This window comes from Metopolophium dirhodum, chromosome 4, assembly GCF_019925205.1.
Source record: "Metopolophium dirhodum isolate CAU chromosome 4, ASM1992520v1, whole genome shotgun sequence".
Lineage (NCBI taxonomy): Eukaryota > Metazoa > Arthropoda > Insecta > Hemiptera > Aphididae > Metopolophium > Metopolophium dirhodum.
In genome coordinates this window covers 19,619,063-19,638,011 of record NC_083563.1, presented here as the reverse complement: position 1 = coordinate 19,638,011, position 18,949 = coordinate 19,619,063, and the positions used below count along the sequence as shown (strand labels likewise).

Below are 18,949 nucleotides of genomic sequence, written 5' to 3'. Positions count from 1 at the left end.
CGGAGTTTTTTAATAAACAACAAAAAAAAGCTAAATATCAGTTGTTTTAATATTACAATCCATAACAAATTTCTAATGATAAAACAATTAAACATATTATCTAAATTTTAAAGCTAAACTAAAACCGGAAATTGCATATAATTTTACTCATAAAGTCATAACTTTAAACGAAAACTTTATAATTTTTACACACACAATGATCTATTTGTGTTCAATAAAATAAGAGACCATAAACAACTTTCAAGGCAGCTTTGATTTTTCAAATAAACTATTTTCCAGGAAACAAATATACATTACTTTAAAGTAAATCTATTTAGATTTCATGATTTCTAAGTATCTGATAAAACGAAATCGATAATAATAAAATCTTTGGGTGTAGAAAAAAACGTAAAATGATTTCATATATTTCGTATATAATATTATAAAGTTTAATAATATAAAACAGAAATATTTCAAGAAAATTAATTACATATTTTCAATTTATATAGTTTTTCTGCCAAAGTTGAATTTTATTTATACATTTTATTGTAACTGGCATTGCCGTTGTTTTGCCGAGAAATATTATTAGGTATGCACATTCAACATTAATTTTAAAATAATTACAAACTTATTTTGCAAACCTTCTCAATGAAAAGTTTTCATCCGACTAACTTTTAATAATATTAGTTCTAACAGTTTAGTGGTTTCTTGTCGGTATCTGTGAATTAATTTTAAAAAAGTATTATTTATTCAAGAATACTTCACAAACCATTTGACAATATTTTTCCCAGTATCAAATACCAAATTTAAGTAATGTTGACACGAGCCTTTTATCAGAAATATAATATCTTCTCGTTATTTGTCTCTTATTATTTATGCTGTACCTAACTATGTTTATGTCAAGTTTAACTTTTATAACTTTTACTGCATACAATTATGAATTTTATTAAACCTAATAAAATTTATGATTTTACTACGATAAGCATAGTTTTTAATTTACCAAAAGACAATATTATTGAAAGAAAAAATGTTTTTTTTTTATTTATTTACCGCCTTCAAAACCCTTCGTTTAAAATATCTAGTGTATAACACGTGTACAGTATTTTAGTCGAATTAAATCATAATAAAAAGATTTAAATGCAGAAAATTCGTTCACGCTGTAATATGTTAAGCTTTTAATTTCCTGTACCTATAGCCTTTACTTGATGATAATATAGCGAACATTTTAGCTTATTTTGTAAATTAATAAAAATCAAAGAATTAATTTTGTTCTGCATTAATTAGAACACAAAAATCGTTTATTACTATTTATTCAATTTTAAAAAATACATTAATTTATGATTTAAATTTTAAAATTTACCTATGCGGTTAGCTGATAAAAGACCCAAACAAAATAAAGAGCCTATGTATTGAACACTTCTTTAGCTGCAACGGTAGCTCTAGAACTGGATATTGATATGTGTTAAGTAGTATCCTAATTCGAAAGCAATGTTTCATTTTCATCATCACATTAAGAAATAAATATTTATATGACGTGTTAAACATTTTTGGAACTCATATAAAAATTAATGAATAGGTAATTATTTTCAAAATTAATTGATAATAGTAATGAATATAACACCTGATGTAGGAGTAGGAGAGGGGAATACCTAGTATATTAAAATACCAATTATTGAATAACAAATAAACTGATTGGGAATTTAAAATCAAATCTCTAAATTACCAACTGAATAAAATCTCAGATCTAAAAAGGAGCTACATTTGAACTTGCATTTTGGATTACTTATTTATTTTGTTTATCCTAAAGAGTGGTGGTGACAAATCACCACATGTAAGACATAAAAAAGCGAAGGAGGTACTTACAGAGACCGTAGCGTTAGGTAGGTAGTATAAAAACTCCATATTGTAAAACCAATACTCTCCTGATTCTTCACTTTATTAATCATGCGCTTAAAACTTAAAGATCTATCTTGAATTTTTTTTATCTAGAACCAGGTAATATTTTATCTAAGAGTTGTATGATTTTATTTTAGGCACAAAGGACATTTTTCGTCGAACACATAATAATATTATCTCTAAAATAAAAACCATATGTACAACTATTTAATGTATTATAAAATATGTAAAACGCATCCTAACCTAACCAAAATAAATTTGTACATATCGATTTGCTTATGGAAATGTTATATCGTTTCTATGTTTCCAAGTTGCGAGGTAGGTACTTATTTTTAAATGGAATTCTTATTTTAATTTTGTAGTATAATATGTACATATAATATTACATTAAAATATATTATATTAAATAAAATGTAATATATAGGTATATGCTTTTTATATGATATTTCATATTGAAATTTATTTAATTTGTTGAATAATTAATAAACTAAGGGCTTTCATAATTTAGCCAAATAGTATATTATTTAAATGTCAATCGTTAATAATGAGTATATATAATATTTATTTTAGTACTTATACAACCTACACAAGAGTTATTTTTGCAGGTAAAAATAGGCCTAATTATTAACACTTCATTATTTTGTCATCAATTTATTAAGCTTTACACGTTTATACTTTTTATTATTTTAACAAACTCAATTAGTTTCAAACAAATATTATGAATGAAAATTTATGTTTGCCTCTGGCTTATTTTTCTTACATTTTAAACAAATTATAAGCCATATTTGTAATGTCAGCAAAGGTCAAATTTTTAATTTCAATCGATTTGACTATAAATATTGAAACAATGAAACATACCAATGGCCAACGAGGATAGTACCTAATACCAATGACTGTTATTTTATTGAAATTGTTCTATTTTTAAATGTTATATTATATACTATAAGTTCCACACTGCTACGCTGAAGAATATAGTAATTAAACATTTATACTCCTTTCCGAAGTCCTAAAAAATGTATTAAATATATTCCAATGTAGAAGCATCTAATATTTGTTTTTAACACCTATAGCTTAAAATCCTTAAACGAAACAAAAATATTAGGTTGTGTCATTAAAGCTGCCATTAGTTTAACGCTAATTAAAAAAAAATTAAACTTTTTACAACAATGGAAATATGTTAGAAATAATGTAATATTGGGTATTGACTATGGATTTAAGAAATGTTTTTCTATATAACACATTTATAAATGAAAACGTGATTTACTAATTTAATGATTTACGGTTTGAGATTTAACCACAATATTATATACCATAGAGCCATCAATTGTTTTTTCTATATCTTTATACAATGTTACTTAGTTGGATTAATTCCAAGCTTGATTAAATTTTGCACAAAGCTAACACGAAATACAGAAAATAGTCAAAATTGAAAATAATTCGTTTTAGATCCTTTGTTAACTCTATGTAAGTAGATACCTTTGTACAATTAAAAACTATACACATTTTAATGATATCAACTATAAGGCATCATTTGATAATTAATGTATAAAAGAGTTTTGTGAGTCGTATTAGTGTAAGTGTAATAATACGAATAAGAACCAAAAGGAAAAGAAAAAGAATGAATTATAATGATTGTATATATTATTATTGGAAGGTATATTTCAATATTTGTATCCCACAAATGCTTTGTTAAAATGTTGAATGAATATCATTAAAAATATAGTGTAGGTATTTTGTTCTTTAAATCTTTAACGACAAAAATAATTAATTTTGTATAATCTGTGTAAAATGAAATCTATTTTGTAACTTAAATAATTATTATAAGTACAATTATTATTTTCAAAGCTATGATATAAGACTATTGATGTACACCTGCTATAATATATTTACCATTCATTTAAAAAAATATTAATCTCATGCTATTCCAAGAATAAGATTTTAAAGAATATCTCAAAAAAAAAAATTAACCAACATTATACGACACTAAAAAGTGTACATTTATAAAATTAGATAAACATTAAACATGATTTCATTAGTCATATACACATAGGCGCAAATTGACTAAATTTTTTTGGGGGGGGGACTCAAGCCCCCCTCCCCATAGGCCATATTACTTAGTACCACAGAATATAAAAATTAGTACTAATTACTAGATTTTGAACTGGGGGGGACTTGCCCGACATTTGGGGGGACTAAGTCCCCCCAAGCCCCCCCCCCCTATTTGCGCCAATGCATATACATAATCCAAGTATTTTTTTTAAATTATGATGATATGTACAATGTATATATCATATTACTATAAAATATATGATCAATAGTTATTGCTAATATATATTATGTACAGTTTACATAATATTATAAAGTATAAACGCAGGGCCTAGATTTTGTAATTTTTCGTATTACTCACATTTTAGTACCTAGGTTAGGTTAGGTTGTTGCTAGGGCACAAAAACACGTGAATGGCTTCGCATTTTTTATTTAACTAAATAGGAATATAGGATTATACATAATAATAAATTTTTTCAATATCTGCGTCGCATTGTTTAAATTTTTTTAAAGTATAAATGTATAATTAATATAATTACATACGTAGACATAATTTATTGTTGAAATGTATATCGATAAATTATTGTCACAACCATCGAAAACGTCAATGTTCATCAGACATCAACAATTATTATTAGTAATCAAATAAAACAAAAAATCCCTAATATTGTAATTTGTTATTGTATAAACTATAAAATAGTAATAATATAATTTCGTATAACCCTGCATAACGAATTTTGTATCACACACAAAATATGCATATAATTTATAAATTTCAGTATTATATATTTAAATTATAATTATATGCCGTATAATAGCCGTGTTTCATATTGTTATTAGTTGTAAATAATAAACTAGTGGTATTGGGACAGCATAAAAAATAATAACATATCGACCATTAATAATTGATTAGTTATACGATACATTTAAAATTTTAAAAAAAACATAACCCATTCGTGACTCTTTGTCGTATACATCCGGTGAAATATCTCCGGGCCACCGTGACCTTTATCTCAATTTATATTTATTATATATCTATAGATGTGAAAGGAATAGATAGGATTATATTTTTTCGTTTTTGTGATCGCGTTCTGAATCTGAGGCGAGTTACGACATCGTAATACGGTAATCTGTATTCTGTGCTACAATCAAAGACACCAGTGTATAAATAATTTAGAGGCCTTTGCCGTAGATATAAGATTAAGGGTAAATTAGGCCCCTGGTTAAAACATATATGGCCTCCAGTAGACTTACATTTTTTTAAATTAAATTCGTTGTGTATTAGTTTGAAAAATTTGTGGCCTAGAGCAAAATCCGATTGTATTTGTGCCTTTCAAGTCCGTTTAAACAGGAAAAATCTCTGCAATCAGGGCAAATTAAATTAAATATTAGAACTTTTTTACTTTATTTATTTATTTATATAATTCGACAGAAAATGATAACAGTGATTAATGATATCACGACTTTGAGTTATTTTATGGACATTTCATCATATCGTTCTAAATCGTCTTATAGTCTGAATATAAATGGAATATTCTTACGTTTTTAATTACATCTCTAAAAAATCTATAATGTAATAAAATCCGAACGCACTCGGTGTACACATTTTTACTTTCGGTACTGACGACACTGCGTAGCACCTATTATAATAAACTATTTTACGACAACATCAAAATTAGATTTAAAGCAAACTTAGTTGCGTCACATATTTTGTGGGGAATGTAAAAACACGTGATTATTATTATTATGTTATAATTTGTGATCGCACAGCGGTAACCGCGCTAATGAGTTTCGTTTCCAAGAGGTGGTGTCGCATAGGTTGTTATACCGATGTAAGGTTTCGTCGTCTGTTATGTTACGGACTAAATTTTAACAACAATTGTTATTATTATTGTTCCGAGGTGTAACAACGCTTTCAGACCACGACGACTGCATGGGCGCCGGCGAGATGTGGCGGCGGCCCGCCGGGCTTCCCGAAATATCGTGAAATCGATATCGAACGAATGCGCGCCGTTTCTTAGAATATTAAGTTACCGTGAAAAATAAACGTAAAACGCGGCGTGAAATTCGCGGAAACCACGAGGTTACCACGAAGGAACACGACTATACCGCAGTCTGTGGTCCGTACAGCTTATCACATAACGATAGCACAAGGACGGCCGGTTTCGACACAGCATCGTTTGAAATCGATTTCAACAGCCGATCTCTATCGATCAGCACGCGTCGTCTCTCGCATTACCATAATCCGACGTACCGCTTGAGACGATTTTCGACGTTCAGTAATAGAAAAGCGTCCATATAGTAGAAACTGCGCGAGCCACGCCACCGAGGGCCGCATCGCGATCGGCGTTGATTCGGGTACACGCAGACTATACCGCGGATACCTCGGTTACATATGTCGTGTATTGTGTCGTCACCAGTCGTGTTGTACGCCCGACCGGAACTGCAACCAGCCTACGGCGGTCGATCATGTACCTAGTGACGACTCGCGGATGGTTGCAACCGGAAACCACACTCACTGACTCCACGGTACTCGTGCAGTATAGTATGCTACCTACCACGTTGGGCTTGGTGTATTATGTTACCTACCGACAAATATATGGCATAGGTACCCGTCATATTATTATTCTTATAAAAGTTTTATATTTATTAAATTTTATTACGGAAAAGTACCTGTGACTTGAACTGTCACAGTCATACAATATTATATCTAATACCCAATGTTACACATTATGATAAGTGATAGCAGTTGGTAAATATCCACCTAAACGACGACGACTTCTGGGATGACGTAAAACCAACATGACAATAATATAATGTAACGATAAATTATTATGATCATCAGCAATACATTAAGTAAGTTTTAGTTTAATAAATTTTAACTAATTACAGTAATAGGTAGAATACTCCGTTTTGTAGGGTAGATAAATACACTCGCACAGTATTATAAGTGGGTGGGTAGCATTTTACGGTAGACAGCACACCGCACGAGTACCGACTCCATTGCAGACAGTAAAAATAGAAAAATTTAATTTTAATAAAAAATCGTTCGTTTGTTGATACAACGGCACCTCTTTGTCAACCCAAGCGGCGGATCAAACTTCAGCTCCCACCTACACCATCGTCGATAAATTCACACAAACACCTCCATTTCACTATAATTGCAGTCGCATTTAGAACCGGTTTTTAATAAAGTTACACATAATTTTAATATATACGTTATACATGCTAATGTTGTAAATATAATTTTTACTCTGTATAATAAGTTAGCTGCTTTGTGAAAAAATAACATTATTGCATTTTATTTTTCAAACGATCGTTTATTTACATGGATCATCTGAAATATATAGGTACATTATTAAAACTGAAATTTGACGCGGCATTCGATCGTCACCTTTTCTCTGCCTGGCATACTACAGTCAGAGTATCACTTGTGTCGCAAAAGGTCGCAAACAAATATATAATATAAGAATTACCTATAGTGATATTATGAACCCTGATTTTGAAAACCGACCTAATTATATGATTAATAAAATCAAATTGAATCAAACTTGCAACTTTTTATACCAAGTCTAAACAGAATTTTTAAAAATTCTGAAAACTTGTAAAAATTAATACGTCGATAAAATTATGACGAAAAATACAGAAAAATATTATACTTACCATAACAATAATTCTATTTGGGGGACGGAGTGGCCGAGTGGTTCAAACCTCGGTTCATGGCCGGCATTTTTCTTCGGGCAAGTCACGGTGTCCGGAGATAAGTGCCGCCATCCCCCACCCGGGCATGGCAGATACCCGCGGGTGCCCACTAAAAAAATCTGCCAGAACTACACACACGTGTTACACCTCAGTTCTCTCCCCTACAAATAAAAACAAAACAGCTAATAGCCATAGTTGCCGGGTTTCACAATCAATAAAAAAAAAAAATAATTCAATTTAAACTTTTTGTAGTTTGTCATCTCAAATTTAGTATGCATTTTCATTTAATTGATATCATTTTCCAACTGAGCTTTTGGGAATTAGGTTCTCTTGAATATTTGAAATTGTCTGTTTGTTAATAACTAACAATACTATTTGACTAATAACCTATCGCCGCCAAACACGGGGATGAGAGGATTATTGTTTTTGTAAAAACGTGATGTGGTTGGCTTACGAAATTGCGTAGGAATCTCATGCGCAATAATTATCAATAAAGCAACGACAACAAAGGCGTATATAGGGTACAGACGTGTTTGTCGACAATGATTAATTACGACTATTTTACACAGCAATAAATCCGCGTTTTCCTCGTTGCTTATCGTTGTTCTTTTATCTTATTATTTTATGTGTAACATTAATTGTATACTCGATTATTATTATTACTCTTTTATTATATGTATTATATATGTATATATACAGGGCAGAAAGAAAAGAACAGACGTGAGGTTCGTACACAGTATGTATAGGTTCGTACTCTAAAATTGACGTGTTTTGATTATATTTTATAATCAAACAAGTTTTGGTGATAGGTAAAAATTATTACCACTATAAAGTCCGATGCAAAATTGTAGGTATATGAATTGATATTATATACGGCACAGTTTTAGCACAAATTGGTATCAGAGGTGATAACCATTGTGGTGAAGCTCGTGCTAAATAATTTAAGAAAAATCACGTGACACATCGTTTTAGGGTAGGATTTTGCGACCAACCGTTGGGTGATATCCCACTAAGATTTGAAGTTAGAAAAATTTTTTATTATACTTAAAATGTTATTTCAAGATTTGAAAATGGATTTAAAATTTAAATTGTACTATTATCTTTACAACTGTTGTTTTTTAGAATTGTAAGCAGTGATTCATTAAGGTCATGCAGTATATAGACAATATTATACGGTGTGTAAGTGTGACAAGTTTATCATCATTAGTGTGATAAGTTTATCATCATTAGTATGTGTTCACATTCGGGACCCGTTGTGATACATAATTCTATGGTTCAATGTTGGGACAAATCGTTTAATAATATCTCTACTAAGATTTAAAGTTAGAATAATTAATAATTTTAAGCTATAATATATGGCATGATATTACTAAAATTATACAATTTTAATTCATTCAAATATCTACATGAAAAGAACACAAAAAGAATAATAATATGATAGTGCAGATCATTTGTCCTCAATTGTTTTTATCAATAATATGTCGTCTTTATTGATTTTATTTTTTCCACGTATATATTTTCATTGATTCAAATTATATCATGTTAGTTTTAAATTATGCCAATGAACTTAATGAATATTATATCACAGTTTAAAATATTAATTTAAATAAAATAATTAATTCTCCAATTTTAAATCTTATAGCTAGTGGATACAAAAGATTTTACTAAATGATGTATCACGGCGCGTCCCGAATGTTTACACACACTTACGATGATAAACTTTTCGCATTAACACTCTGTATTTTCTGTACACGACCCTATAATGAATCACTGCTTCAAGTTCTCAAAAACAACTGTTTTAATGAAAATAATACAATTTAAACCCGTTTTAAAAGTTTAAAATAACAGTTTAAGTGTAATATTCTATTTTTCTAACTTCAAATCTTAGTGTAGATATCACCAACCGATTAGGCGCTAAATTTTACCCTAAAATGACGTGTCACACGATATATTGTAAATAAATTTTCATCAATCAATAATAATTAATTTACGTTAAAATGGTGTCTTATATCAATTTATTTTAGAATTGTATGGTGGTTGTCATCTATACTTATCATTAAAGTATGACGAATACCATTATGAGAAACCATCATCCTTTTTCAACCCTGTATAATTAAATACATTGAAGTTTCATACTTGACGAATGAAGATAATTGTATGTTGTGTGATATTTAATTTTTTTTAATATAAGTTAATTTTTTCTAAATAGATAAAACCTTAATGATATGTATTTTTATATTACCTACATTATTACGATAAAAATTATTTTATGTTTAAAAAGTAATTATATAATTACTGTCCATAGACTATAACCAACTGTTTTACGACTGACTAAGATTTATTATTTTATAATATTTGTATACAATTTAACAACAATCTCTAAATATATTAGTATTTATTTAAACAATTTAAAAACGTTGGAATAATGTTGCATTATTACTCATCCAGAAAATATTAGTATAGAGGACATTTAATTGAGTTATGTTATGCTTCAATTGATAGTTTGTATTCATTTTTTTTAATGACTACCCATCTATTTGAAATATTTATGAAATATTTAAAAACCAATAAATTTACATTATATATTTAAAACATCTTTTAAATTTATTTGCCACCATTTTATGTATGGTGTACATTAAATAAAAAATTAGAATATAAATAAAAATATATCACGATCAAACATATAAATAAACATCAAAAAACCTCAGAGGAACCATTTTAGTTTTTTTCAATCACTAGATTTCTTGATACTTTGCAGAGCTTTTTTCTTTTCTTTAAATATTACTCCCTTTTTATTAATGTATCTATCAATCTCTGTTTCGATGTTCCATTCTCCTATAAATTCTTCCTTCTCTTTATACTACAACTCATAATATCCTACCCTGTGCTACTTTATGCTTACCTTACTTTATACGATTTCAACCCTAAATATGAAATATGTATTTTTCATAACCTCTCTAAAAAATAGCGTCGTTGAACCAATCTTTGTACCTTATATTTAAAATCGAACAATATGACTTAAACTATAAAATATTATCTAAATCCAAATAAAAGTATTTAGGTGAGCATAGAAACGTACGTATTATACGAAGGGGCATATTATAGATAATAGTTTATAATCGTATTAAATTCTATAATATATTTAAAATATAATGATACTAAATTAGGTACTATTAATATATTTTAACTGCAAAGTAGAAATATAATAAAAATTTTTTCAAAATGGTCTTATAAACTATAGCTGTACATTATGTGGAGAGTCAAAAAGTATAGCTTTACAGTTATACATTTCGTTGTTGAATATAACCACTATTTAGAATAAAACAAGTTCACAAAAAAGTTTTACGTAGCAACTTTTTAGATAGTAAATTGTACAAAAGTGGACTATTAAAAAGGTCAGTTTTAATATTTAGTTATTAGTTTATGTTTTATATTAGTGTGCGTTTTGTTTTTAATGTTTTGAAATAAATTATAGAGTAAGTACCTACATTTGAAGTAGGTACAGAAGTACCTTTGTACGTTGTACCTTGTCCGGCTTGTTTTATTCTTGTTTCTACTTTTTACTATTTTAAATAAAATATAACAAATAAATAAAGTGTTTATTAATGCTAAATTAATTTAAATAATTACTTGAGTATCTAATTCATTTAAATTAAGTTACCTATTATTTATTGAAAATGTATAATAATTAATATTCGCAATCAATATAAATTGATGCACACTATTTCCCAGGCTGCAGGGAACTAATAATTATTATTCGGATATGCACATTATAATACTTGAAAATTCCAATTATGTTTATTTACCAAATTAATAAATCAAATAATTTTAACTGGATACTGTGTATTTAAATCTAAATCGTGAATAATGGTGACGTCAATATATTACTCTTTTGATTTCATATTCATATCAACAATGTATTTAAATCCAAAAAATCAGTATATATTAAAATGCATAAAAATCTGGAAAAAATCTAAAAATCTGAATATACATCCGTTATATTAGTGTACTCTGTACACAATAATATTGACTTGCTGTGACTATACAAATACATTTTTATAACATTAAAACACCCTTTTATTTTGTAACATACCAACATTTTCTAAAATTAATCATACTACATTAATGATCTTTGATCTAATATTAATTTTCTTAGTTAATATTTATATTTATACTTTTTATCATATAACTTAAATTTACCGATAATGTGTTTTCAAAGTTGCATTAGTTTTTTTCAATAAGCACATAATTTTTCATTTATATAGTTAACTGAAGTTAAATATATTTTAACAATTAATGTTTATCGATTAATATTGTTTTTTATATTTATCGACGATAAATAAATACACGTTAGGTACCTAGATATTAGAATTTTACGCAAAAATTCTACAAAAGTATATATTTTAACAGTGCAGTGAGTAAATAAATGCACAATGGCTATAAATGTGTAATAAAACAATTATAAGTATATTTTAAATTTTTTTATATAAAGTGAGTTAGGTATAAACTATACCATAGTCATGATTATTCAGTATCATGCTTTTAGTTTAACGAATTGTACGCACGATAGGAATACGAATACCATCTCGTAGAATTCCTACAAGAATTACAGAACAAAAATTAACTTGAGACATTTTCATATTTAAAGGAAATGCATTTATAAATTTATTATAGTACCTATATTTGAGAAGAAGGCGTAGAGTGTTTACTTCTAATGTTTTCTTATGTTTAATTAAATTAAATTTTTAATTAAGAACTGTATAATCTGTAAATTACTAATAACAAGAAGCATAATTAATGTTTCGGTTAATATAAAATTGGTTAAAGTAATAATAAATTAAATTAGTTAATCATGGGTAGTGCAACCGGTGCCCCGCACAAATGTAGGCCCTCGGAAGCTGAGCTCACTCCAGAAAAGCAAATCATCACTAATAAAATATTATAATTTTAGAAAAGATAATATTTTTCAAACTACAGTTGAAATAATAATTCTGCGACATCCGTTCGGTTATATGTGTAATCTAACTTTTATTTTAAATATAATTTTATACATCAACAAAAATTTAAAAAATCTCTTAAATGTTTAACAATATTTAGTATTTACGATACAACGTACCTACTTAAACGGTCTAAAACTAAACTAATATGAAATCATAGGCGTGCGGCGTTCGCATAATTAAGTTTCAGATCCAAGTTTCAGTCCATTTCAATATAATAAATTAATAACCTAATATAGTAGTAGTTAGATTCTGATTTCTGAGTGAAGCGAAGGATCGAATCTATTCAATTTACAATTATGTTTATTTTTTGTCTATTTTCGGGTAGTAAACTTTGTTCAAAAGTTACTTTCAGTCACTCTATAGTTCAGACATTTACAAATTATCTCTTTGAAAATGTTTAGGTGCAGCATTTAAAACATAACACATAATATATCTACAGTGTAATCTTAGTTTTAAAACTCTTGATAAATGTATTATATTGTAATTTATTTATGTAGGTATAATTCAACAAAATATTATTTTATCCAAACAATTTTGCACAGGGCCCCACAATTTGTAGCGCCGACCCTAGTCTATATTGTACATCTTAATAATTTATGTACATTACAATTTCATACAATATTTCAAATAAAAAACCTGCAGTCTTTTAATATTAATCGGTGGAATAGGTAATTTAACCATTATTTACATTAAGAATTTTAAAAATCTAAAAATGTATAAAACCCACACTAAAAAAGTTTGGTGATTATAGTTTAGCATATACATTCAAATATGTCATTGAACTTTCTACTAGCCATATTACCACCCATACTTACTATTAGTTTTTTTAGAAAAATATAAGCATTAGAACATTATCGACATATTCTTTTGTATATATGTAGGTATAGGTACTTATATAAATTAAATAGATAACTATTACTATATTCAATATTTATAGAACACAAGATATTTGTTCACGTGGTTATTATTAGGCATGTATGAATGTATGATGAATAATTATATAATATCAATTATATACCATATTATGTCCATGTTCATTTAAGAGGATGTCAGCGCAATATTTGTATTCTCTCTTAAACCCATGCCCAATATAAATAAGACGCGTTCATGTAAAACCGATTTTTATGATTTTTGAGTAATCTTAGTGTAAAATTATGATATGTAAAAAAATGATAGAGGATTTTTTGAGGGTTTGATACATATTGGTTTTAAATTTTTTTATTATTTGACTTTGGATATAATGGATATATTTAATTGTTTTTAAACAATAATTAGACAAATCGATACATACCCTCAAAAATATTATTTTTTATAATATTTGTAAAGGGTGAATTTACTCTAAGAAACCAGAAAAATATAAAAGAAAATATTTTGCGTGAATGCGTTTTATCTATGTTTCATGTGTATCAGATAGAGAAAACAAACAATGCGGTGACATCCTTTTAAAATATTTCCCAAGTATCCTAATACATTTATTATGAAAATCAAAATATTTATATAGTAAAAAGTTGTGTGCTTAAGGCTGTTCTCCGGATTAATCCAGCCGTGCCGCATAAAAGCAAACTCACGATCAGTTTTAAATGTGATGATATATCAGTGTTCTCTGCAATCTATTCGAACGTTTAATTATAAAAATAAACGTATCAATAAATCAGGTCGTGTTAATTGTGAGGCTATAGCGGTTAACCTGACAATGACATTGTCTGTTATTCAGCTTTTTTTGTTTGATCGAGCTATAACAAAATATATGAATCCTAAATACTAGATACTGCGTGTACTTATATTTTACTATACTTGTCTATAAATGAGAAATGCAAAGAAAACTGAAACGTATATTTATGCGGTGCTCAGTTGATAAGTGTAAAATCTATAAGTACGATGAATTAGTAATGATTGTTACGTTATATACGAGTGCAGTATATGATGTCCTCCTAGGCCGTGATGAGGTAGCTCGCATATTAAGTAGAATATAGTTATCGAGAACATATTATTATTTTTTGCACATTATAATATATTGTACCTGCTCTAAAATATGCATGAATGTGATGGCATTTGATTTTCAATTGGGTTATTACTTAGTTTACAAATACTCGGCATTTTATTCAGGCGTGATAATGTAGGTACAACATATATTCTAAGCTGCTTGAACTTTGAACTCGTACTGCACTTCACTTTGTATTGTTTTGTTTAATACATAGGTACCTGTACACACATATGATTGTAACTCGAGAGTTTTGATTTAAACAACAAAAGACTATATAATAATATATAGTAAAATAAACCACTACAAGTTTCTAATTGCAATATAGTTGTATGTTATATATTATAGTTATAACGAGTCGTGTTAAAGAACGAAGTGGTCGGAAAATGTTTGTAAGCATAAAATCATAATACATACTATGGTAATGGGCAGTTTAAAAATTCAGATTAACATCTTAATGGGTTTCTAACTGTGTTAAAAATAATAAGTAGTGTTATATATTATTATTTGTATATATATTGTATTATTATACCTATATATTGCTTACACGTGATTGCAAAATATACTTGGCGTGATGGGTTTAATATTTAAAGTGAGTACTTTCCATTTTTAAGCTGGTGTTGTATAAATAATGTAAATCAATACACAAATAATGAATATAAAAACATATCAAAATTAGTTTGGATAATCGTAACATTCTGATACATTTTTAAACATAAGAAATATTTCCAATGAATATTAGAAATATAGCTTAGTTAGTAGTTGAATTGCATTTAGAAATATACTATATTAGGCACTTAATAATAATACTGTTATAGTATTCATATTTTATTTGAATATTTCAAAATTAAAATAATAAGCATAGGTACCTAGCATATGTACATATCAATAGAATTAAAGGATTGTTATTTAGATCAGAATATAATATGTTTATCTTCTGATATCCAATGTTTTATTTTATTTTCAATCAAAATCTAACGATACGACCTAATGAAATTCAAATTAAATTTTGCTTATTATAAAAATAAAACTACCTATTATTAATACATTTGCCATGCATTTACAGCTGAGTTTTATATACATTTTACGATATTATTTTTTACATCTATTGCACCACCTAAATTACAAACAGTTTCAAAATTCAACCACTTTTTTTATTTGTAGTATAAAAATGCGATTTTGTTGGACTAATTTGAAAGTATGTAGCCATAAATGCGTTTTCCAAAAATCGTTTTTACCTTGCTTTTTCTCCAGTTAGTCAAATTTACAGATGAAGTGTATAATACAATTGTTTATGTAATATAATAGTAGCTTCCTCACATTACCATACGAACTCATGCAAGTATTAAGGAATCTGGTTTGGTTTTTAAAGTTATTCCTTAAAGTTAAGGTATGTTTTATAATTTCAATTCTCATGTTTGCCGTACTAACTGAGCTAAATAATAATAATAATAGTAATAAAACAATGGTATATCGATAAAAAAAAAATAGTAACTTATTAAATGTATGATACGAACTATATGATATAGATTGTACCATTTCATAATGCGCTAATACTGTATTAAGATTATAATAAGTCAACCACAGATTATTTAGATTGAAAATTGTTGTAAGATCGTCATTAAAAAACAAATTATTGTTAACAATAAACAACAATATAAATATTGAATAATATAGGTATTATAAAATAATATTGTCTTTCATTATAATATTTTGTTTCGAAACACGGTGACATGTAAACAATTATTGTAATAAATGTCTAGTAATGGAACATTATTTTTCTTGCTTGGTTACAATAATTATCTGTGGTTAGGTAGTTCGTTAGATATATATCTACGCCCTACACTACATAATGTATTTAAATAAAACACTTATAAATCTGTTGTTTCATAAAATGCCAATTCATATTATGACGTATTTTTATAAATATATTATACTTTATAATTATTTCTGATAAATAGTCAATATAAATCGTATGTTATTGTCAGTATTTATCGATAGTATTCGATACTGATAATATTGATTATATTAGGTATGTCCGGTATGTGTCATATATGACCTAAGAACGATTTTCTGTTTTTTTATATAATTATATTATTATGTCTATGCCGCGGAACGGCAGGATTTCTTATCAGACACGATGCCAACAACCGCAATAAGACGTTGCTATATCCCACCGGATGAGTGACCCCGTGGGACTTTTATGAGCAACAGGGTATATTGCGTGTTATTTCTTCCTTTACTATTAACTATATTTCCTGGGTTGCACAAAAGTCTTTACAATGCCCTTCGGTCTTTGTCTAGGTTATACGCGTATATATACAAGCGCACACAACAACATTTCAAAATGCTCTTTTTAGCCCATTTAAAAATTATTAATATTTCATAAAAGCTTTTATAGGATATGAGCTCTATAACATAATGGGTGTTTTGCGAACCCATATACGATAAAATGTCTATGAGAAATATCATATTTTATACTCATAGCACCGTTGCCTTGTTTGTGTTTATTATATATAGCCGAAAACGTGTGCCACGTGAAATTTAACACGAGATCGTTGAGAGAACACGACCACCACCGATCGTCGGTACCCTGCAACGATGAAACGGGAACCAGCGACTTGGTCCGACGCCGACCGTTGTCTAAGTCCGACTTCGACCTCAGCTATCCCGAGGACTTGGACTATTTGTGCAAGAAGTTTGCGGCCGCGGAACGGCGGCATGTCACGATGGAGAGCTTTGCATCGTCGTCGTCGCCGAGCACACCAGGAGCCGGTCAGGGGTGCTGTCCATCCGCAATCAATTCGTCTTCCTGTGCCACTGCCACCGCCCAATCTACTATACAAAGCATCAACGTGGTGCAAAAGACCCATTCCTTTTTCAATTCCTTAAAGGTAATCACACGAAATCCCACGTTCAATCATCTCTGATGTATAGATAATCAGATATAGAAATATTCACATAACTGGAAGTTCCTACGCGATATAAGCATACGAGTACTACTTATAGGTACTTACGATCATTATTTTTAATTGGATGATGTCGCTATTTTTTCATAAAAGTACCAAAATAAAAAAAAAAAAAAAAAAAAAAAAAAAAAAAAAAAAAAATAGGAAATATTAAAAATATAGGAAAGGTTTGTAACCTATAGCTTGTATGTGACTGTACGTGTGCAATTGTGAAATTTAAAAGCAAATAATATAGGTAATATATAATATTATATAATATTTAGGTATATATCGTACATAGGTTGCTCTATGATAAACTATGGAAAAATAAAACATCATAAATTATATGCGCAATGTCATCTTATACCTACCTACAATTTCCAAACCACGTTCAGGGTCCCTGTGGTGTTCGGGTTTACACGTGTGGTAAAAAAAAATGCAAACTTCATTACTATGTACTCCAATGACAAAAAAGTCTGAACACCATTTTTGAGTGATAGTAAATAAATATTTATTTTTTTACTCGTGGTATTCAAAATCAATAATACCATTACCTACACAAGAGTTCATAAAACGTATTATCGTAGTTCGTAGTGACATATCGACGATATATGATATCGTAGTATAGATATATTGCAGAATACAGACATAATAACATCATCCGTATATTACAGAATTATACGACCGACAAATCAATAAATTTTTTTTCATTTGTTTTCGAATGGTCTTTTAATACCTTTTATCAAATTGAACGAAACTTCCATAAAAGTTGCGATGAAATAAAATTACTTGTTTTTTAGGATTGATTTCTATAAACTAAACTCCACGCATTGAATACATTGATTTTAATTACCAAACAATAATGTTAGATGATGATACAAATACTACAGTTACTATTAGAACTGTCGTCAACCTGAAAAACACTACTAACGGTTCAATAAAAATCAAATGTCCATAAGTTGTATAGAATTATTCATTGCTCATTTTCAAAAGTTTGAAATATATAGTTTTATTAAAAATTTGGTTCCTATATTCAGTAAGTAATTTACCGTAATATAATAGAGATATTTGCGTTAATATACAGAACTTACATAGAAAACTAAACCTAACAAACTTGCCCGAAGCTTATCTTATCCTTAAATAATATTATATTTTGACATTAAATAGTAAACAATTACTGACATTTTATCATGCACTGTAAAGTTTATGTTTTAGTTGAAATTGGGGTACACATGCTTTTGTTATCAATCTAAATTTGTTAAGTTAATCTATTCTATTGAAATAAAAACATTAGGCAGTAAATCATTTACTTTTACGATCAATTTGGCACACAGGCAACTGTTTTATGAATTGAAACTAATAAGAATTTCTCAAATTTAACTCAATAATATTATTAT

The 18,949-nt window shown here is 28.1% G+C and overlaps 1 protein-coding gene across 6 annotated transcripts in view; it reads left to right on the top strand.

Moving 5' to 3' along the window:
- The window catches only part of LOC132943441 (multiple C2 and transmembrane domain-containing protein), a 76,268-nt gene that overhangs the window by 27,008 nt on the left and 30,311 nt on the right, over positions 1–18,949 (top strand). For 2 of the 6 annotated variants that reach the window (XM_061012445.1, XM_061012446.1), the window contains one exon: positions 17,125–17,498. In XM_061012445.1, the coding sequence (XP_060868428.1) occupies positions 17,125–17,498 (374 nt within the window). Of the gene's footprint in view, positions 1–6,203; positions 6,530–6,592; positions 6,778–17,124; positions 17,499–18,949 lie in introns of those variants that run through there. The other 4 variants (XM_061012444.1, XM_061012442.1, XM_061012443.1 and 1 more) reach the window with 4 other exon arrangements.